General features: G+C 44.0%; 1 protein-coding gene and 1 long non-coding RNA gene across 2 annotated transcripts; one reads left to right on the forward strand and one right to left on the reverse strand.

Moving 5' to 3' along the window:
• Positions 1-748: 748 nt before the first annotated feature.
• Positions 749-7,936, reverse strand: LOC114588154 (uncharacterized). Its single transcript, XR_003704394.2, has 2 exons — positions 6,787-7,936; positions 749-5,359 (listed from the first exon to the last, which is right to left on the reverse strand). It is a non-coding gene; the product is annotated as an uncharacterized LOC114588154 (long non-coding RNA).
• Positions 7,937-8,054: 118 nt separating this feature from the next.
• On the forward strand, positions 8,055-22,985 carry CDC37 (cell division cycle 37, HSP90 cochaperone). Its single transcript, XM_028712204.2, has 8 exons — positions 8,055-8,222; positions 13,647-13,928; positions 15,739-15,844; positions 17,545-17,660; positions 18,612-18,734; positions 19,339-19,521; positions 20,816-20,887; positions 22,434-22,985. Exons 1-8 carry the CDS (start codon positions 8,121-8,123, stop codon positions 22,584-22,586), a joined length of 1,137 nt encoding a protein of 378 aa, XP_028568037.1. The 5' UTR covers positions 8,055-8,120; the 3' UTR covers positions 22,587-22,985.
• The last annotated feature ends 393 nt before the right edge of the window (positions 22,986-23,378 follow it).

Raw genomic sequence — 23,378 nt, forward strand, 5'->3', positions numbered from 1 at the left:
CAGACATTGAAAATCAACACAACCTCGCCAGGGGCGGGGGTGTCTGCTCCCCCAGGTATCACGGAATAACCCCACCACTTGGCCTTCCATCATACATGTCATCCCTTTCATCTGTACCACACCGACTTGCATTTATTCGTGCAAGGTTCAATATTCTTCCATCGAACCTGCTGAGCCACAGATTTTCCAAGGGTTTGGTGTCTCCGCTATGCGTGTGTGACGGGAAAACTGTTGAATCTCTTCCACATATAATGTTCAACTGTCCCCTACATAGCATAGCCAGGACTAAATTCCTGGGCCCTGCTTTACTGCGCTTGGTTGGCAGGCCTGTTGAGTCACACGCCGCACTGCTTTTGCAGGATACAGATCCTTCTGTAACTCTGCAGGTGGCGAGATTCCTGAATGCGGTTATCTCACACACAAAAATCACCAAAAAACAACAACAACATCAAAAACTAATCGGACAGTTATGATGAGAGTGCATGTCGGATCTCGTCTTCAGTTTTCCTTTTTCTGTGAACCGTCCCTTGGAGCTCTCCGGGCCCCAAGCTGTTATTTGGCTCTGCTCAATGACCCTCCCTTGCATCGTGGTGTTCACCTTCTGTTGTCGGATATATCGATCTTTATGCCTCTGTGCTTTTATGTTTGTACATATTTTATGGGCTAATAGCCGTAAATAAATAAATAAATCAATAAATCATGTAATTAGAAATAATCTATAGAGTATGGGAGAAATAAAAAAACCTGCTTGAAACTCTCACCCAAAGAAGCAATTTATTTGAAAAGATTGAACATGGACCAGCATTGGGGAACATACAGAGATCTTCTAGATTGTTTAGAGCAAGACGTAAAACTGAATAAATTAGAAGATGTTAGTAATATGGTGACTGACTGGCTACAATAACACCAACGAAATGTAATGTCTAGACTACATAAGCAGTATGGTTTTATGGATCAAAGTTTCCAATTCAAAAGCGAATAGAAAATAGAGACCAACTGATCTCTAGAATGTACAAGTTATTAGGAGAGTGGGAAACAAAAGATGAATCGGTAAAATTTGCTACGATACATTGGGCGAGGGTTATGGAACATGATATTGAATTTACTTTGTGGGAGAAACTGTGGAAAATTGATTTAAAATTTGCAGCTTGTTATGCATTGAATGAGAATTATATGAAAATGACATATAAGTGGAACCTGACACCGAGTAAATTAGCTCAGATTCAGGTAATGGCTGGAAATGTAACAAAAACCACCAGAAGTTACGTTTTACCTATGTGGTGGGTATGTAAACTAGCTAAAGGCTTATGGGAGATGATATATAATGTAATGGGGGGGGGGGAATCTTTAAAAGGTCTTTTATAAAAAGACCAGAAGCTTTTCTTTTAGGAATAATTGAGTCAGATGTCAGATTTAAGGTGCTGGTTTTGACCTTTAAGCCCTTCACGGCCTAGGACCCTCGTACCTACGGTACCGCCTCTCCCGGTATGTCCCACGAAGAGCCTCAAGGTCCATAAATAGCAACACCCTAGTGGTCCCAGGCCCTAAGGAAGTTAGATTAGCTTCAACCAGAGCCAGGGCCTTTTCAACTCTGGCTCCGGCCTGGTGGAACTCTCTGCCTCATGAGACCAGGGCCCTGCGGGATCTGATTTCTTTCCGCAGGGCCTGTAAGACAGAGTTGTTCTGCCTGGCCTTTGGCTTGGGGTCAATTTGATTCCCTCCCTCCCTCTCTTTCTTTTTTCTTTTCCTTCTCCTCCTGCGATGAGGCTACATTTTAATATTTTAATGTTTCTTTATTTTAATGTTGTATTTTAATTTTGTTTTTAAGTTGTAATCATTCAGCTTGTTTTTATTATTGCTTGTAAGCCGCTCTGAGCTCGGCCTTGGCTGGGGAGGGCGGGGTATAAACAAAAGTTGTTGTTGTTATGTCCCCAGAAATAATAATAATAATAATAAATATTAATCTATGTAAGTACAGCAGCCCAAATTTTATATGCTCAGACATGGAAAGAGGGGGCATTTCCGATGAGGGAGGAGTGGCAGATGAAGATGATGGAATATGCAGAACTAGCGAGTCTAACCAGCAGAATAAGAGATCAGGAAGAGTGTTCAAGGAAAACTGGAAAACGTTTGTAGAATATATGAAGAATCACTGTAAACAAGTTAAATCATTAATGATAATAATGCCCCACCCAATGTATAAGTGTGGGGTGGGATAATATTGTTTTTGTTTGTTACTGTGGTATGCACTTTTGTGTTTTTGTGCATTTTTGTGTTTTCCTAAACAACTTTTGTGTCCGGATTTTCACTTTTTGAAGTATGTATTTTTTCATTTGTATTTGCATTTTCAAAAACAGGAATGGGGAGCATATTTTAACCCCCCTCCCCTCCCCTCACAACTTCATATAAAATACAGTGGTACCTCGGGTTAAGAACTTAATTTGTTCCGGAGGTCCATACTTAACCTGAAACTGTTCTTAACCTGAAGTACCACTTTAGCTAATGCGGCCTCCTGCTGCTGCTGGAGCACAATTTCTGTTCTCATCCTGAAGCAAAGTTCTTAACCTGAGGTACTATTTCTGGGTTAGCGGAGTCTGTAACCTGAAGCGTATGTAACACGAGGTACCACTGTACATGCGTACATATACCATATGACTTCCCTTCCACACTTTCCCTGGTTCCTTTTACTTTTCTACTACTCCACATAATCAACATCTTTTTAATTATCCAAACTGTTACCTCTTGAAATAGATAAGATCCAACTCTGCTGGATTTACTCGAGAGTCTATACTGATTCTTGAAATAGTCAATAAACATTAACCATTCCTCCTTATATTCCTTATCTTCGTTTTCTCTTATCCTGTTCCTCAGACCAGCCAGTTCAGCATATGTGAACATTTTGCACTGCCATTCTTCCTTAGTGGGTACTAGACTTGTTCTCTACCTATTGAAATACTGTACGGCAACCCTATTTTCTGTTTCTGTTTTGTTATTTTTGGAAAATCAATAAATTGTTATCATAAAATAACAGTAAAAAAGTAAAGTAAAAAAAAAAAAGCGCCTCAGCCAAAGAAGATAGGCAAAATAAATTACTGAACTATGCAGGACAAATTATTACAAAAAAGGGCAATTGTTCAATGCATATTTTTAAAGCTTTGTGTAGAGATTTTTACATTAGCTTAACTTTTAAACGTCACTTGTAATAAGATGAAGGTTTTAAGATTGGATTGTTAAGTATATAAGGTTTTATGGACGTGCATAAACAAGTATATTATAATGGAACCAAGAGGGGGAGTGGAGGGAAGTGGACCAAAAATTTATGGTTTAATTTGGCTATTATTATTTTTTGTTGTTGTTATTTTTGGGAAATCAATAAATTGTTATCATAAAATTAATAATAATAATAACAACAATAACAATAATAACAATAACAATAACAACAATACTGTAATGTAAGAAATATGGCAACCCTACAACCGGGCCATAGCTGTCAACTTACAGATTAGGGGAAAAAAGGGACCAGCAGCCAAAATAAGGGACCTGCAGCCTCACCTGTAGCCAACACTGAACTAGATGGACCAATGATCTGGCTCCATAGAGGGCAGCAGCTTATAATCTTACGGTCTGCTCTGCAGGTCACTGGGACTGTCTCCCTACGTGTCTTCAATCTGCAATTCCCAGTGCAATCCCAGGCAAGCGGGAAACGACCAAAGAGGCAGAAGTCACAGCAACGGGCGAAAAAGAAAACTCGGCCAACCCCAGCCAGCAACATTGGGCAGGTAAGCAGTTGATAGGTTGGGCAACACCAGAAAACGAATCCCTGGATCCCTGTGGCTTCGCTGCCTTGGGCTGCAACCGAGAAATGAATGGTTGGAGATCCTGAAGCTGTAAGGAATGCACTTCTGAGCATGTGCAGAGTGCTTTCTTTGGGTAACACTGGACAACCTCCAGCCACTTCCACCCCTCTGGATTTAGAAGGCCCATTGAGCTTGTGCTTCCTACCAGACTTTAGCCCTGGTGGCATCTCCTTGCAATAATAATAATAAATATTTTTATTTATATCCCGCCCTCCCCAGCCAGAGCCTGGCTCAGGGCGGCTAACACCTGTAAAATTACAGTAAAAACATAATAGGAAAAGAAGAAAAATAAAAATAAAATACAGGTTAAAATGCAATTCAAAATGCAGTCTCGTTTTAAAAGTACTGTAGCCCATAGATCAAAACCATAAGGGGAGGGAAGCATAAGGGCCAGACTGAGTCCAAACCAAAGGCCAGGCGGAACAGCTCTGTCTTGCAGGCCCTGCGGAAAGATGTCAAGTCCCGCAGGGCCCTGGTCTCTTGTGACAGAGACCTAAGTCCATAAAGAATGCTGTATTATTTTACTGTTGTTAGCCACTCTGAGCCCGGCTTTGGCTGGGAGGGTAGAATATAAATAAAATATTATTATTATTTATTATTATTATTCAAAGAAGTGACCCAACTGTTGGATAAACAAGCCCCCTCCGTAGAGGCTGGCCCCTCTCACTGCTCTCGGAGCTTGTTTTCCGGTAACCTCCTCTGGCTGACATCCCGGACAGACCAGGGAAATTTTGATAGGCGACATTTTCCCAGCGTGGGTAAATGCACACCCCCTCCTCCTGCTTCCCTAGCAGGGAAAGGAGATAGTCAGAAACGTCTATTTACATCCTTTTATTTCTGACTTTACAGCACTACAGAAATCATGTCTGACCACTTCAAACTTCATCTAGCAAGAATGACAAACTTCCTTTACATACGCAAACGGAAGGTCTCAAATTACACTCTTCACAGAGCTCTGAGAAGCCTGTGAACTTCCGGGGATATTCTTTCCCACAGCTAGCCGCATCATGTGATGCAAACAATCCAGTTTGCAGCTGCGTTGCTCTCATTTACTGACACCAACAACCAGATTTACGAATCTGAACCATTTGCTTCCCCTTCCGGATCCAGCCTACAAGAGCCTTCAATCATCTCCTGCCTCCCAACCCAGAAGCCCCCCAGACTCCCTGCCATATAGAACAGGACGGTGATGATCCTCAGCGCCATCCTGCTGCTGCTGTTCCTGGCCAGCCCCTTTCCTCTGTACCCGTCGGAGCTCTCGTTGGAGCTCTCCTGCCTCCAGAAAAACAACTACGCCAGATCCTTCCACCTCATGCTCACGTACAGTGGGCCACCACCCACTTAGAAGGCAGGGAGTGCTGGTGCGGCGTGGACTCTTCATAATGCATGGAGAGAAGAAAGTTGTCTCTGGGAGTTCCACAGGCTCTTCCTCCAGCGGGTTCCAGAATCTGTTCCTGCAGTGCAATGCCCAGCTGCATCTGGTCAGAGTTGGGATGTAGCACCTGGTGAAAGGAGAGAGAATGCCCCCCCAAGTGTTCAATTATTAGTTGTTAACACAAATATTCACTGTTAGGCCTATCCTCCTCCATTCATTTAACGGTTCTTAAAAAAGATGGAACATGTAGCCAACTACGCATGCCCCATACGTCTAGGAGTTCCGTAGATTGCAGGTGGCTGCATTTGGAAATGCAGGACCTTAGGTGGTAATTCTGGCAACCTCTGCTCTTTGGTTGCTGTGTTCCACCGAGCCACGTTCCCTCACTAGACGTGGCAACATCTGGAATTGCGGGTGGCCTTTTCTGCAGAACATTTTGCTGCCACAGACTCTGCTTGAACATGAACAAGCCAGTGCCCAGCAGAAGGCCAGAGAAGATACACCTCCTGCCTTCAGAGACGCAGAGCCACCAGAACTGAGCATGTATATGACCCTTTCATTCAACTACCCCTTCTTTAGTATATTTGGCATCAAAGGTTTTCTAATAAAGAGGAGAAAAAGAGGTCTGGTCTTTGCTTGCTGGACTTCCATTCCATCCCACCTTAGCATCGTCTCCTCCTACCAATCCTTCCCCCCCCCCCCCATTCCCACGTTCCTCCAAGACGCGTGAATCCCCTTCCACCAGCAGCCAGGCCGCGAAGGAGAGAGCAGGCGGCACATGGGGCCTGCTTGTGTGTCACGCGGGAACGTGAATTGCAGTTCCTGGGATTATTCAGGGGGATCCGTGTGTTTTAAGTGTACTCTGTGTCTTACGCAGCCCTGGAGCTGCAGTTACAGAGCCTTCCTTGCCAGGTACTCATTTGATAGCTTGGGATTTGCCAGCCCTTTTATCTTAAAGGAGCAGAGATGGGCCAAAAATAACAAATGAACAAACAAATGAGGCCTTTAGGAAGGATGAGCCACCCTTTCGAAGGGAGCCAGTAGCATAGCTGTCAACTTACAGATTTGAAAATAAGGGACCAGCAGCCTTGAAAATAAGGGACCTGCAGCCTCACCTGTTCCAGGCGCTCCAGTCTTCCTGTCCTCCTGCAGTCTGGTCAAACTCATGCTGGTAGCTTCGAGAACACTGTCCAACCAACTTTGTAACCAGAGGTTCAACTGAAGAGAATCTGAATCACATGCACCACAAGGCCTACGCAGCCTCAACTTAAGATGGCTCCCCGGCCTGGCTTTGCACTGCAAAGTTTGCAACAGCACGTGCAACAACATGGCGTCCAGCATTCAAAAAACCCCTCAGCTTGCATTAACTAGCCACACACACACAGCCTCCCCCCCTCGCCACGAGATCGCCAGTCACCCACCATTTTAGTCAACCAGCTCCTTTCTTTCCCCCCATAAGTCAATCGAAGGAGCCTCCAAAACAAATTAAAAAGCCCCCCTCCCACAAGATCTCATTTCCTTTCCCTCCACCATGTGCCCCCGCTGCAGACAGACCTTTTCGCCGGCAAGGGTGAGTGGGCCATCGATGACGTATCCATCCGATTCCGATCCGAGCACTCAGCACAGGTATGTTCAACTTCTGAGCCCCTCTGAGCCAAAGGCAGAAAGCCCAGCCAGCAGCGAAACAAAGCCTCAAGGAAAACCACCGTCACCTCTCCGCTGGGAAGCGTTGAGCAAAGGCAAGTCCCCAGGCAACGCAGCTGATTTGATCGGCACAAGGCATGCAAGATATACCCCCCAGGCGTTCTTAGACTCCTTATTGGGTGAGCAACACAGCCAAGCAACACAGTTGGAGCCTCCCTCCTCCCTGGCCGGCAGGGAGGGAGGGAGAGGAGCTGCTTCCTTTGAAATTTAAGGGACATCATTTAAGGGACATCCATCAATAAGGGACAGCAGCGGGGCATGGCGCTGGAATAAGGGACTGTCCCTCCAAATAAGGGACGCTTGACAGCTATGGCCAGCAGGAGAGAGAATGCGCCTTTGTTCTCTTCCCCACCACCACCATGACACGTTTGTGTGAATTAACAACTTTTGAAGCCGCAGCAATCCAGGTCACCTTGTATGTGTGTTTGCGCACGACAGAGAGGAACGGAAAGATGAGAACGGCTCGCTCAGAAATTCATAGCGCTCAAAGCAAGGCATCTTGACTGCCAGCCAGCAGGTTGAATTGCTAAAATGGAGACGGTTCTGGGACTCGCTTAATTTTGCAGTGGTGCGTTAATTGACATTGTACCATCACTTATGACGAACACAATTTGCACGGAAAAGTTGCAGGTGCTGTGACTTTTGCTGCTTCTGGGTTACACGTCTCTCCCCCTTGTTCTGTTTGCTCAGTATAGGGAATTATAAAGCACCTATTATTTACTTATTTATTTTATAGGGACATCCATCAAGAAGGGACAACAGCGGGACATGGCGCTGGAATAAGGGACTGTCCCTCCAAATAAGGGACGCTTGACAGCTATGAACCGGGCTATGTCCATGTGCAGCCGCCCGGCCGCCCGAGGAACCCTTCGGCCACAGCCCAGGCTACCGAAGAGGCACTTCCCGGGGAAAGAGGAAACAGGCCTGGGGAGGCGCGAGTGCCGCCTGAGTGGAGCACCTCTTGCCTTTGCTTCGTATCTCTCTATCTTCCCTGCGGAGGCGAGAAAGCGGTCGGCGCACGCGCCCCCGAGGGGTGGAAGAAAGTAACGGCGCGGCGCGAGGCTTCCGCGCGCGTGCGCCGAGATTCCGGAAGTGACGTCGAAGCGGAAGCGGAAGTTCCCGAAGGCAGAGGAGGCAGCAGCAGCAGCAGCAGCGGAGGCAGCAACGCCGGCAGGAGGGCGGCCATGGTGGACTACAGCGTCTGGGACCACATCGAGGTGTCCGACGACGAGGACGAGACTCACCCCAACATCGACACGCCCAGCCTCTTCCGATGGCGGCACCAGGTGAGGGGGAGAGGGAGCCCGCCCCGCCCCGCCTGCAGAAGCTCCTCAGGTGCAGCAGCTTCCCTTCACGCCAGGCTCCTGCGCCGGCGGAGTGTCTTCCCTCCGCTTTCGGAAAGGCCGGCCTGCTCCCCCTCCTCCGTCTCCTTCAGGCTCCCCCCGCCCTGCCCTCTCCGCCGCAGCCTTCGCGGGCGACGCTCTCGAAACAGGCCCGCCGCCCACCCCGACCCCTTTCTCCGGCGAGCCTTCTCTACGCGACCCCTCTGAGGCCTGGACCTTCCTGAGCGCGCGCGGCTGAACGGGACGCGCCACTTTCCCGTTATGCTCCTCCCTTCGCTTCTACCCCTGAGCAGTGCCGGATTTACGTATAAGCTAAACAAGCTATAGCTGAGGGCCCCGCTCTCTTGGGGGCCCCCCAAAAAATTAAAGGGAAAAAACCCTGGATGTACATTTCCAAAATATTAGATAAAAAACAAATAAAATAAAGCCTAGATACAGCAACAGTGTTTTGTGTTGTGTAGGCTCCTATGATGTAAGTAATGGTAAAGTAAGTAATGTAAGCCTGCTCCCTAAAATATCACTGGTTTGCTCCTTTCTATATATAGGGTGCCTACATTCTGCATGTGCAAATGGCTTTAGATATCTATTAAGTCCATCAATTACCATATAGCATATATTCAACACAAAAACCAGCCACAATTTGTTGATGACAAAGGACAGCTGGACATACAGTGGTACCTTGGGTTAGAGACTCTTCAGGTTACATACCCTTCAGGTTACAGACTCCACTAACTCAGAAATAGTACCTCGGGTTAAGAACTTTGCTTCAGGATGAGAATAGAAGGCCCCATTAGCTAAAGTGGTGCTTCAGGTTAAGAACAGTTTCAGGTTAAGAATGGACCTCAAAAACGAATTAAGTACTTAACCCAAGGTACCACTGTATCATCATCATTTTTAATTTGTATACTGCCTTTCTATCTTACAGTACTCAAGGCGGTTTACAAGCTGAAGAAACAAAAAATGTACATCTTGTAACAATCTAACGCAATACAAAAATGTGATAAAAAAAAACTTTAAAATAGGCAATCTCCGTCAAAAAAGTAACATTCAACAATCATTAGAATAGTATAAAATAATATCAACATATAAAAGGTAAACGGAAATCCACTCAACAGTTACAATAATATCTAAATTATAATAAATGAGGGACGCGGGTGGCGCTGTGGGTTAAAGCCTCAGCGCCTAGGACTTGCCGATCGAAAGGTCGGCAGTTCGAATCCCCGCGGCGGGGTGCGCTCCTGTCGTTCGGTCCCAGCGCCTGCCAACCTAGCAGTTCGAAAGCACCCCCGGGTGCAAGTAGATAAATAGGGAGCGCTTACCAGCGGGAAGGTAAACGGTGTTTCCGTGTGCGGCTCTGGCTTGCCAGAGCAGCTTCGTCACGCTGGCCACGTGACCCAGAAGTGTCTGCGGACAGCGCTGGCTCCCGGCCTATAGAGTGAGATGAGCGCACAACCCTAGAGTCTGTCAAGACTGGCCTGTATGGGCAGGGGTACCTTTACCTTTATAATAAATGAAACAACAGCAAGCCGCAGTACATAAAACAATACAATACACATTGAGAAGCACAGGGTAGAGCAAGGCAGGTGGAAGGAGGCCTTGCCTGATGGAGTCTCTCCCTTATAAGCTAAACAAGCTTTAGCTGAGGGCCCCCACTCTCTTGGGGGCCCCCCAAAAAATTAAAGGGGGGGGGAACTGGATGTACATTTCCAAAATATAAGATAAAAACAAATAAAATAAAACCTACATACAGCAACAGTGTTTTGTGTTGTGTAGGCTCCTATGATGTAAATAATGGGCCTGCCTGCTAGCCTGCTCCCTAAAATATCACTGGTTTGCTCATTTCTGTATAAAGGGTGCCTACATTCTGCATGTGCAAATGGCGTTAGATACCTATTACGTCCATCAATTACTGTATAGCATATATTCAACACAAAAACCAGCCACAATTTGTTGTTGACAAAGGACAGCTGGACATATAAAGGGCCCCATTACCTGCAGTAGCTTAGGGCTTCATCAAACCTAAATCCAGCCCTGCCCCTGAGCCAAAATTTCGGATTGCAAGCTCCTTGCGAGCAGAGGCTGGTCACCTCAGTAAAATACCACGTGCGTGTATGTATTAAATATAAACATTGTATAAATATCGACGGTGGCTTTAATCGACTGCCACCCCCCCCCAAGCTTTTAGTTGGTTTTGGCTTTCAACTAAGAGCACACTTTCCCCCTGGATCCTGCTTTGCTTCTGGTTTTGTACTGTGACAGGAGGGAGAAAAGCAATGTTTGATACAGGTTTAAATGAGGAGCGACTTAAAGTTTTAAAAGATAAAAGCTATCTCAGGAAGGCATCTTGAATGAATTTAAGTGCCTGTTTTTTCAACCATTTAGTTAGCTAAAGGTTCTTTAGGTGTTCCACACCCCTCATATTTATGCCAAAATAAACCAATATGTCAGAAGAAATGGGTAATCTATGGTATGTAATTTTGTGTTTTTATATTGTAAACTTGGAGACCACCCCAAAACAGTAGTATGATATGATATACTGTATATGTTTTCCCAACTCTCAAACACCTAAGAAGTAAAAAAAAAAAAAACCACTTGTAAGAAAACTCTAAAATCTTTTTGCAGTTTTTCTTTATGAACAAGATTGGTTTGCAGCCAGATAATGAATTGAAAAACCTTAGTTTGCAACTGCCCAAATGTTTAATAAGATTAATGTTTTCCATGTGGGAATGAATGCATATGATGCAGAGGAATAAAACTGATAAATGCAAAAAATTATCCTTGGTTTTCTCAGCAGCTCAAACTTTTTGTTCCAGTTTCTAGCTTCACCTTATGTAGGTTCAGAAGACACACAGCCCTGCCTGTAATAAGTTTAATGTGTGTGTTGTCAGTTTCCAAGGAACAGCAAGTTAAAATGGCAAGAGTGTAAAGGCAGCATAATGCCAAAAATGTCTAGATCCCAGCTTACACTTCAGTGTGTGAGATCAGAGAAGATGATCATCTCTTCTGACCTCCTTCCATATAGGCTGGGGGATTAATCCTACTAGCCATATCTTTTGCTGCACACAGGAGGCTCTGTCTAAAGCTTGCAAGCATGAGCTTGATGGAAGGACAAATCAAGGAGAGGTTGCCAAAAAGAGTAATGGTCTTGAAATTGCATATACAGTATGTGATGGCTATCCCTTTTGAAGGAAGAATTGGCTTATGCTGCTCCTATGTTTACATTTTCTTTGCCCATTTTAGTTGTAACGCTTCTTACATTTGTAACGGCTTTATCCTGCCTGAGCTCCCTGTTAGGACTACTGGTCCCCATTCCCTTGCAGAGGCTGGAGGAATTTGTCAAATAACACAACGTTGCCTTGAAAACTCTGCTTGATTCTTGCTATTTTAACTTGCTGTGTTTAGAAACTAGAAAGTGTGTATAAAATGTTGGCAGAGCTTTTTGCCTTTGAAGCTTAAAGACTAGCAGATTTATTTGTGGCATATGTTAAGCCCATTATATGTTGTGTGAAGTGTCCTCAGTTGACAGATATGGAGATAAACACACATGAGTACACTGCAAAAGGTAGCAGCAGTAAGTCTGTAATTCTGTTATACGGAGTCCAAATTTATGCAAGATAAGAATGAGTGATCCATTCACAATATGAAGGAGTAAAGACATTGTAATATTATTGTTCTGTTAGTCTGAACTCCTGAAGTGAGACTGCTATTTTCTATGGAGTGAAAGACAAGCCAGGAATCTGAATTAAGCTATTCAGCTTTGCTGATAAATTCTAGTTCAGCAATCTCATTTTGGATATACTCCCTTTTGAAGTCTGTAGTTGCTATTGAAGTATGATGACTTCAAGGTCAGAGTAGCAGGGTGTACTTGGAATTTGAAGTATTCTCCTACTGGTTGCTGAATATTTTGACTTGCGATACCAGATTTCTGTCAGGAAAGCTTTGCCCAGAAAGCAATGCCAGCCTTGTTTCCTGGGTTCCAAAACTCTCAGCGACCACCGCAGCAGCTACTCCACCCACCTACACTGCTGTGTATGCAGGAGCAGAAAGATGTTTGTAGGTAGGAGGTATTCATGTGCGGAGCAGCTTCTTCTTTGCTTGGCTGCTGTCTTTGTGCGGTATACATGCACTCCCTTTCTGCACATGTAAAGGTTTGTGTGTGAGAGTTTTTTATTAGTACAATAAAATCCCAACAAATCAGCAAGCAAAAAATATAAATATATAAAATTGTAAAATTCCAACATAGGAGGGCCAAAAGAAAGCCTTGTCACAAGGATGAAAATATGCTCTCATCAAGCTTTTTATATCCCTCATTTTTGGGGGCTAGAAGCCTGAACTGACATTGATAAATATTAAGGGTGGGATCCACCTAACAAGACCCATCAGTGGAAACCTTGCTCAAGGTCTTCTGCTTGTGCAACACAACTTTCACACACACACACACCCCTCTTCTAAGACCTTAAATTTGCTGGGTGTATGTATCAGGCAGACTCCTTGAACAAGGAGAGGGGCTTGTTCTGTCTGGTAGGCTGAAGAGCTTGCTCTGACGGAACAATCAACTTAATGCAATGTTGATTTCTCCTCTTTAAAAAGCTTAACGCAGCCAGAAGAGTTAAGGCTACTCTCACCACGACTCTGTTCTAACCATCCAATCTGTGTAATAACTGCTAAATAACTTTTTTAAAAAACTAAAATAAATTAAAATTACAAATACTTACAATGTTAATAGTTGCCATAAAAAGAAACAGTCCAGTACCCTACACCAGGCTTTCTAGCCAAGTACAGACCCCTAGAAGCTTAGAATAAGAAAGATTATATCTTTGCTTTATGCTGACTTCAGGATAACCCATGGGGGCCTTCAGTAGCAATCTTCTCTGATGCCTTCTGGTGTCCTTGCACATGCTTACTAGTTAGTCTCCATGTGGTGGAAGTGGAAAGTTGTTCCTTGGGCTGCAGGCTACAGGCTATGAGTCAAAGGTTAAGAGCCCTTTAGCTCTTGCTCTTCAACTTGAGCTTCTGACAGGAGCTTAATATTGCCTGGTTGGGAGGAGAAAACAGCTAGGATTTTATTTATTTTTAAAAAGATGAATACATCAGATGTCCACCAGCTGGTGGCAGGGGACTTTGTCCCACATTTCTCTGTCAACTGGAGGTTGTGTGTGTGTGTAAGGTCCTGGTCTCAGCTGACAGCACTACTCTAAACTAGAAATGAACTAACCTTTTTGCGATAGAAGGTGCCAGATGGCTATATTTCATACAGATAACTTGGTGTACCTCATTCTGGGTTGGAAGTGTCCCAGTATTAGCTTGAAGTAATAAAGAGGCTGTAGTCACTTGGACTATATTGACTGAATGCAACCCGTTTTCCAGGCCCGAGTCGAGAGAATGGAACAGTTCCACAAAGAGAAAGAAGAGGTGGACAAAGGGTGTCGGGATTGCAAGCGGAAACTAGCTGAGTGTCAGAAGAAGATAAAAGAGCTTGAATTGGCCAACGTAGATAGCACCAAAAGTGAGCTGCAAAGGCTGCAGGCTGAGGCACAGCAACTCAAGAAAGAAGAGAAGAGTTGGGAAGAGAAGGCGGACGATCTCAGGAAGAAGGAAAAGAACATGCCTTGGAATGTGGACACACTCAGCAGAGATGGCTTCAGTAAGGTGGGTCTAGTTGCTATGCAGCTTTGATTGATATGCACTCATTTGCTACCGGGAAGACTCAGTGTCTGGCCTTAAACTAAATTATGTGAATTGCACATATCTGGGCCTTGGATGACTTTTTACATATATCAGAAAAACTTGATGAAAGAAAATTAAAAATCTAGTTCAATGCCCTGGCCTATATAAATTGGGATCCAGTTACTTGAAGGAGTGCTTTCTCCCATGTCCACCTGCCCTTGCATTGTTAAGACCTGTGGCAGAGGACCTTTTGGTAGTGCTACAGCCACCTAAAATATTCCAGGCAGCAACTCAGTGGAGGGTCTTCTCAGTGTTAGCATTCCAGTTATGAAACACCTTCTGAGTTGCGCCTGGCACTGACTATTAAGAGCTTTAAGCGCCGGCTCAATAATTGCTTTTTCACTTGGGTGTTTGCTGTGCATTCGTGTCTGTTTTCTAATTACTGAGAGTGATATGCTACATTTATTTATGGCTTGTTGTGTATGTTGTCTCCTTCTTTTTACTTATACTCATTTACTCTTATCAGTGATAAATAAGTAAGTAAAACATTTTGCAGGCAAATAACTTTTGGGGGCTTGATAATAAGGCTTCTGGAGGGATCAGAATTTTTAGCAAAGATTGTTGTTTGTCTTGTCGATGAAAAGTGAACTCTACAAATTTTTAAAAATACTTGTATGCCACAATTTAATTTAAAAAATCAAAGCAGTTTTTACAGCAATTATATCTGTAAAATAAAAAATGCCGTTGCTAACAATTAGGTTTTAGGATAGCATACCAAACACTGGTTTTATTTCCTGAGTACTGAACTGAGGGAAGCAAGAATGGGAATCAAGCCTTAGAAATATTCTGGGATGAAGAAATGAAAGCCTCAGAAAGGCTCCCTTAAACCCATTTGTTAAGGCTCAGAGTATTATGAGTTGAGTGACTCATCTTCAAGGGCAATGGAATCAGTTTTAGTTAAGTTTGCCAAGACCAAAATACTCTGACATTCCATTCCAACTTCAGCACAGTTTTGTTTACTAGATCTGTGGGATGATCATTTGAATAGTTTCAGCTCTCGAGAACTCTTGACATAGAGTCAGAGTTGCCTAGAACCTCAGTTGCCCGGAAATGGAAAACCTTGCTGGATTTGTGGTGTTTGTTTTGGTATAAAAATATGTGGAGTTTTGCATTAGCTGAAAAAAGAATTCATAAATTATGTGTTGCCAAAGACTTGGAGGACCCTGAAAAATTATCTTATATACAAAAAATAAACACATAGGACTCATCTCCACAATAAAATGTGAAATTCATCTTTCCTAATGGTCTTAAGTACTTTACCAACTTAATATTAAGTCTCACTTGAATATACTGTGCTGCTTTTTACTATTTATTTTATTTTTATTGTATTGATGATTTACTTCAATAAAATGTTTAAAAAAGATGACTAAATTAATTGCAAGGCTGCCAAATATTTTACACCAATGATGGGAAGCCTGTCACCTTCCAGATCATGTTACACTCCAAATCCCCCCTCCCCACCGACCACATAGTCAGGGATGATCTGAGTTGTAGTGCAACAACCTCTGTAGAGCTGCAGGTTGTTCATCCTGGGTTTTCTGGATTGTTTTATCTGTTCAGTTGCACTTGATCCTTTTGAAGCTGCTTCATCTCTTCATTCTTTTGCTGGTATTTTCCTTTTCTTACTGTATTCAGCCTAGGACTATCCTGGCCACCCTTTGTTGGTTTGGCCAACCTTGATTGCATTGTGGTAGCAATAGTGATTCTAACCATGCTTCCTTTGCTGTTGTAGAGTGTCTTCAATGTCAAGGCGGAGCAGGACGAGGAGTCAGAAGAACAGAAAGAGAAAAAGCACAAAACATATGTGGAGAAGTATGAGAAGCAAATTAAACACTTTGGTAAGGGAAAACTCTGCACTGATCTGAGAGTGCTTTGGGTTAAACACCTTCTTTTTCTGTGGCTAAGAGCAGTTGAGATCAGTGTGGCAAATTGCAGATACAGCCTTTGTGGACTGATAGTCATTTGCTGGTTGCCTTGGTTCTACCATCTGTCTGTCTGGTCGTTTTAACTGTATCTAGTTTTGAAATTGTTTTATGGTTTATGTTTTATGGGTCTTTGGACCACAATAAAGTATTGATTGATATTCATTTGCAGTTAGGTAGACTTGGTGTGGCTGGCTTGTAATTCTAGCTTAAAGTTCTTTCAAAGAAGATCAGAAGAGAGGGACTCTGCAGTCATGAGTACCAGAAACCAACGAGTAGTTGTACTTAGTATGGTCTCTCTGTCTTCCCTACGTGCAGGGAAGCAGGGTGCTCTTGACCCTCTTCAGCAAAGTCAGATAGCTCTCACTGTAGTTAGGAGACTGTGTAGAAATGTGTCTGGTCACCCAGAGCTAAATAACAGGATGATATGTTCTGTGCCCTACCTTGACTCATGTTCTACTGCAATCCCTTTTGGTTTACTTCTATCAGGAGAACATGGGTATCTGTTTTTCCCGGTTACAAAATTGGGTTAGGTCCTATTCTGGGAGAGGGAATGGTATGGTAATCAACATAACCATGTGCCTGATCCTGTCAGGCTGCAGCTAAAGGTAACTGGAGCTTGCCTGGTCCAGCTGGCAGCATTGGTTGGATTGGGGACTGCCAATTTCCAGCGCCTACTCTGTAAATAATACATTGGAGAAATGCATCTAGAAAAATGAGGATGTGCAGATGTAATACTCCATGAGTTGCTTACTTAACCTAACCCTAACCCCGACTCCAACCGTAACCCTAATCTCCAGACCAGCGTTAGGATATTGGAATATATGCTTTGTTTTTCAATGACCAAATTGCTTTTTCTGTGCAAAACAAGACAGAGTCTCTTAGGTCTTAAACATGCTTTAGGAACACACCAAAGTGAGCAATTCCTGATCCCCATACAGTATGAAACTGTAGTTGGGGGGGACGGGACCGGGACCCAGAAGCAAAAGCTTCTAGTCTCCTTGTGGCTATAGTTGATAAAGTGAGAGGAGAGGAGCATTTGAGCCCAATACTTGGCAGACTTGCTACTGTATTTCTAGACTGGTTTATTGCTGCTTCTGCTGCCATTGCAACAAGGACCAGCAATCACATTTTGCATTGAGGACTGTGTTCACACAAAGGCAAGCCTTTTAAGCACTAGTGTGGAATAAGTTTCTTATACTGTGTTTAAGAAAATAAAAGCAGCTCTGCTTGATCATTTAAAAATAAATAGCATTAACTTACATGAACATCAATGCATCTTACATGAACATTGATTCAGGTTATATAAAGTAGCTTTTAGAAACCAGTATCCTTCGCCCTTGTACTAATTGACCAATTGCAATTTCTTCTTTGTTTTAATAATCTTGTTACCATAAGGACTTAACTTCTTTAATATTATGTATGTTCCCAAGTCAAACTTCATCACTATTCTGACTTCCCCAGTTGCTGCTTATGTGTTTCCTGTTATAGGACTGTAAAGTGCTAGCAGTTTTTTACAGTGCTGTCATCTGTGTGTTAAAAGTCCAAAAGCCTGGTTAGGAAATTACCCCCCCCCCCCATCTGATTTTTATGCTCCTATTTTCTTGTTCCAAAAGGAATGCTGCGGCGCTGGGATGACAGCCAGAAATATCTGTCTGATAACCCATATCTTGTGTGTGAAGAGACAGCCAATTATTTAGTCATTTGGTGTATCGATCTGGAAGTAGAAGAGGTGAGTAAAGCTGATGTAGCTTTTCCAGAAGCTGCAGTGGAAAAGACTGAGGACTGTCAACTTTGGTGACTTCAAGGCAAGCCCTTAAGGGCCTCCTGCCTGTATTTACATGCAACCCCCATTTACACGGGGGTTATGTTCAAAGGCACCACACATTTAAGTGAAATCACATGTATTTGAAACACCATTGAAAAAGCCTGCAAACACCCTGTTATGCCCCTTTTTGTGATGTTTTAGGGTCACTTCCAGGTTCGTCATGATATGTGTTTGCCCAGTCACACATATTGAACGTGCATAAATGGGGGTTGCTTGTATTTCAGGTCTTATTATAAAGGTTCCAAATAAGTATTTAGATCTAGCAGTTGCTTCAGTACTAGGAGTTAATAGCAGAGTTTTCTGTGAACCTGCTTCAGTCACTTTGTGCAGTTTGATGGCTGGCTACCTCATAAGCAGCCAGTGTGGTTCTTCTGTCACATTTAACAGAAGTGAACCTGCTCTGCAGGATTTATTTCCTCTGACAGTGGAATTATTTCAAGTGTTGTTTTGTGTCTGGTACTGTAGCGGCTGGGTCTTGCTGAGTCAGCCACTGCTGTCTCACTGCCAGCTATATGCCCAGAAGAAAATTCCAATTTTAGAGATGGCCTCATGAATTTGCAAAAAAACAACAACCCACAAAACCACAGCGTTGATTCTAGATGCTATCCTGGGAAAATGAAGGGAGCAGAAAGGCAGAATTCTGTATGCTTGATGGACATGGTTCTGGGTCATCTGGTATCCTATGGTTGTAACCTTGGTAGCCTGAAGCTGAGATGGAGAGAGGGAGGATTGGGAGTGAGTTTTGAATGACGTTCTGAACGTAATCATTTGCATGCTGGGCCAGGCTCAAATATTGACAAGGGGAGTGTGAGTGTGTCTTTAAAAGTGCAACTGTTCTTTTGTCGCCTATCTCAGAAAAATGCCCTGATGGAACAAGTGGCTCATCAGACCATAGTGATGCAGTTCATCCTGGAGCTGGCCAAGAGCCTGAAGGTTGACCCTAGAGCTTGTTTCAGGCAGTTCTTTGCTAAAATCAAGGTGAGACTATTGCCCAGGTAATAGAGGAAAACCTTATCTTGGCTCTCCCCCACCCCCGGACCAACTTTGACAGGTGAGTTGAACCATTCACCTGTCAGTCACATGATGTCATAATGACGTCAGATGATTAATATATGAAAATTGAAAGCTGATTGGTGTCAGTTAGCTGATCAGTACCTACACAGCTTGAAAGAGGTTCTCTGTGACCACCAGTCAGCTGATCATTGATTATACTGGACCCCTTTGAAGTCTCTGCAGAGGGGGTAATGCTTCTAAAATAAATGTTTTTATTATTGCTTGTAAGCCGTTCTGAGCCCGGCCTTGGCTGGGGAGGGCAGGGTATAAATAAAAAATTATTATTATTATTAATTATTATTAAAAACTCATTTCTTCTGGAAGTTCAGCAGAGTTCTGGCTTGAGTGTATTTAACAAATAGCGTGATGTATTTAGGTTTTGGCTGGCATTTTATGGACAAGATAAGCGTAATATCTTGTAAAGTTTGATTTGCTCCTCTGTTAAAGGGCAAGATATCTGCTCAGTACTGTGTTCTCTGGTGTGTCCTCCCCCCCTTTCTTACCTGCCACCTTTTCCAATTTCATACAGACTGCTGACCAGCAGTACATGGAGGGTTTTAATGATGAACTGGAAGCCTTCAAAGAACGGGTGCGGGGCCGGGCTAAGGCACGCATTGAGAGAGCCATGAAAGAGTATGAAGAAGAAGAGCGCCAGAAACGACTGGGGCCTGGTGGCCTTGATCCTGTAGAGGTGTATGAATCGCTCCCACCCGTGAGTCACTAATGCTTCTAACTGAACAAATTGATTGTATGAGGTTAACCTTTTTGCTCCCCCCCCCTCTCTCTCTCTGTGTGTGTACGCGCATGGTGGCTTAACTTGCTTCTGTCCATTCACTCTTGGCCTATCCTTAGGAGTGGGGGTGAGTGTGAAAGCAGACAGCGTGGCCGCAGAACATTTCTCACACAAGCACACAGCCTCTCCTCAGCCGATCCATGCAGATCAGCTGAGGCTTCCCTCATTACCTTTTTTTAGCCTATGAGATGCGTGATGACTGGGGAGGGGGCAATTTATATGCCTATCAAGGGTCTTGGCTGAACAGAGGTGCTGTGACTACCTGTATATTTTTTTCTCTGCTGCTGCTGCCACCTAAATCAACAGTGTCTTCTGAGCTTAGAAGAAAATGTTTGGGGCAATGGGTCTGGCTCCCAGGGTTAGCCACCTCTAACTTATATTCAGTTTTTAACCTTATCTTAGCCCAGGGGTTCTAGCCATTTCTGTTCTTACCTATCTGCAACTTGGGGTGTTAGGGGAGGAGTAGTACTCCTGGCAGAGGACACATCGTCCTCCCTCCAAGGTGGTTTGTCCAACTTTGATCCCCACCCTGCACTTTGCTCTCACCTGTGGCTCCTAGAAGCTTGTTGGCGTTCCTGCACTGCGGTGGGTTGAACTAGATGACCCTCAGGTTTCCTTCCAATGCTACACTTCTGTGACTCTAGAGAGTTTACTTTATTAATAGCCAGTTTATTTGTAATTGAATGCAGGCCTTTCTGCTTGCACAGCACGTGCTCTGCCTCTGAGCTTTAGATAGTCTGTACTGTTTATACTCTGGGATGCGGGTGGCGCTGTGGTCTAAACCACTTAGCCTTGGGCTTGCCGATCAAAAGGTTGGCGGTTCGAATCCCCGCAACGGAGTGAGCTCCTGTTGCTCGGTCCCAGCTCCTGCCAACCTAGCAGTTCGAAAGCACGTCAAAGTGCAAGTAGATAAATAGGTACCGCTCCAGTAGGAAGGTAAACAGCATTTCCGTGCACTGCTCTGATGTTGGGTTTTGTTGTGCCAGAAGTGGCTTAGTCATGCTGGCCACATGACCTGGAAAAACTGTCTGCAGAGCAGACAAACACCGGCTCCCTCGGCCTGTAAAGCAAGATGAGCGCCGCAACCCCAGAGTCGTCCGCGACTGGACTTAACTGTCTGGGGTCCCTTTACCTTTACTGTTTCTACAACTCAAGATTTCTGCAGTGCTATCATCCCTTCCCCTCTATATACATGCATATTTCTTCTTCCCAGGAGCTCCAGAAATGCTTTGATGTGAAAGATGTACAGATGCTTCAGGATGCTATCAGCAAAATGGAACCTGCTGTGAGTATTCTCCAAGTTAGGATTAGACTCCTTCCTTTCAAGTTATGGGACTATGTATCCAGATAGATATAGGAGATGTTAATTTACACATTCAAACATGTATGAGCACTCTCTGCCACTACTCTCCCCTCCGACGCAAGGCTTGAAGACGTGCTCACATCTGCCACAGTTAATAATTAAACTTCCTCTGTGCCCTCCAAATCCGTAAATTGTGTGATTTTTCGTGGCAGCCCATTTTGGGAAATTTGGCGCGTACAATTGCATGCTGAAGCACCCTAATCTACAAAAGTACCATAAGCATTATTGACCTTCCACTACACAGCTTATTGGACCCATTAGCTGTGTTTGGTACCCTGCTTAAATTTCAGCATTGCATGCTGGCTCCAAACCTGATAAGCTACTGAAATAAGCGCCTGTATACAGTGGTACCTCGGGTTACATACGCTTCAGGTTACAAACTAACCCAGTTCTAACCCAGAATTATTACCTCGGGTTAAGAACTTTGCTTCAGGATGAGATCAGAAATCGTGCGGCGGCGGTGCGGCAGCAGCGGGAGGCCCATTAGCTAAAGTGGTGCTTCAGGTTAAGAACAGTTTCAGGTTAAGAACGGACCTCCAGAACAAATTAAGTACTTAACCCGAGGTACCACTGTATTTTACATTAGGAATCAGACTTGCAGGGAGAAATCTCCCCTTCTAATCAAATTTCTTTTTTCTAACCAAAATTTTCCTTAAGCATAGAGCCACTTGAGGGAATTTTGTCATCATTTCTATAAGAAATTGATACATCCCAACAGAGGCTTCCCTTTTGCCTGTAAAGACCTATGGTTTAGTGCAGTGATGGCCAAACTTGGCCCTCCGGCTGTTTTGGGACTACAGTTCCCATCATCCCTGACCGCTGGTCCTGTTAGCTAGGGGTGATGGGAGTTGTAGTCCCAAAACAGTTGGAGGGCCAAGTTTGGCCATCACTAGTTTAGGGTAAGAGACTTTATGCCTCTTGCATACTTTGCTATAGCAGCCGCTGCTGCAGATTTGTTTAAACTACTTACCTTAAAGACTATTCTTGAAGTTCACAGTCTTGCTTTATTTTCTAACCTTTCATTTTAGGATAAAAGACATTCAAACTTAGTAATAGATGAGCTCCCCTTAGCTCGATTTGGAATTGGTATTTACTCACTTTCATTGCAAAAGTTTTTAAAGAGCTTACCTATTTTCAAAGAGATCTCTCCTAGTTTGTAATGTTAGCACATCTGCTGATGGAGTTGTGCAGGCAGCCTGCAGACTGCAGTGTTATGTTGCCTTCCTGGGAATTGTAGTTTTGGTTAGATACCACATATTGGTCAAATACTCCTTTAGTTCAGAGATCGTAAACCTTTGACTCCTATTTAAAAAAGCAACGTTTTCCAAGCATTTTTCAAAGCTTTAGGTTTTATCAGTAGTTTCCATTGCTTAGAAGCCTAATGAATAAGAAGTTCCTTAGAGTTGTTAGGTCATGTAAAGTGTAACATATGGCCCTTAAGCAGGATGTGTTTTGTGTCCCATTGTAGGAAGCGAAATACCACATGCAGCGCTGCATCAGTTCTGGCCTGTGGGTGCCAAATGCCCGAACAGCAGAGGGTGCAGAGAAGGATGACAAGCCAGATGTTGTCTATGAGGAATTTAAGAAGGAGACTTGTGAAGAAGACAAAGGAAGCCCCTGAACCTTTGGCGCAGATTTCTTTAAAGCAGACTTCTCCTGTCACCCTCTCTCCTTCCTTTCTTTTACACCAAACTATTCAGCGATGATGTGCTTTTACACACTTCGTGAATTATATGAGCTGCTTCCTGACTAGCTCTTGCTCTTTCACCACATCAGAAGCCCCTCCCTGTAAGCCCTGCAGAATTGTAAGGAAACTGTCGGAAGGCCCTGTGTTCCATTTTAGGGGAGGGTCTGCCACACCGTGCAGGCTCATAGGGGCCTGGCAGGTCCACCTTCTCTGTCTTGTGGTAATGCCAGTTGGTGTCATAGCTACAAATGTGCTGTTATATCTTTTTGTTTGGCAACCAGTTAAAGGCTATTGAGCAAATAAAAAGACGGAACTAGCTGAGAGTGGAACGGAGTCAGTGAGCACGGTGTGTCTTTTCTCTTGGGATTCGAACCATTGATTTTGTTGTTGTTTAGTTCCAGATCAGGATTGACTGCGGGAACAGCCGGGGGTGCACAGTCCAGTGACTGAATACATGAAGGTGCGCAAGGTGCAAGATTTGATCCCTGGCATCGCCAGCTAATGCATCTTGGGTAGGAGGGCTGGAACATGGAGAGAACTGCTGGGCAGTCCGATTAAGCAATAGGGGGCTAGATAGAACAGTGATGTGACTCACTAATGGACAGCTTGTGGTATACCACCTGAGTTCCAGTGTGGGTCAGTAAAAGCTTGGTAGCAAATTTAGGGCTCATCCACTGACACATGATTTTTGATGCTTGGGCAAGATACCGGAACTATTGTGTCTAC

This window comes from Podarcis muralis, chromosome 17 (genome assembly GCF_964188315.1).
Source record: "Podarcis muralis chromosome 17, rPodMur119.hap1.1, whole genome shotgun sequence".
NCBI classification, from domain to species: domain Eukaryota; kingdom Metazoa; phylum Chordata; class Lepidosauria; order Squamata; family Lacertidae; genus Podarcis; species Podarcis muralis.

What these genes read in the sequence shown, in the direction of transcription:
- CDC37 (XM_028712204.2), top strand. Translation starts at nt 8,121, where the DNA reads ATGGTGGACTACAGCGTCTGGGACCACATCGAGGTGTCCGACGACGAG. An exon ending in AGTTCTTTGCTAAAATCAAG is followed by an intron (nt 18,735 to 19,338) that starts GTGAGACTATTG and finishes AATTTCATACAG; the next exon opens with ACTGCTGACCAGCAGTACAT. An exon ending in TGTATGAATCGCTCCCACCC is followed by an intron (nt 19,522 to 20,815) that starts GTGAGTCACTAA and finishes TCTTCTTCCCAG; the next exon opens with GAGCTCCAGAAATGCTTTGA.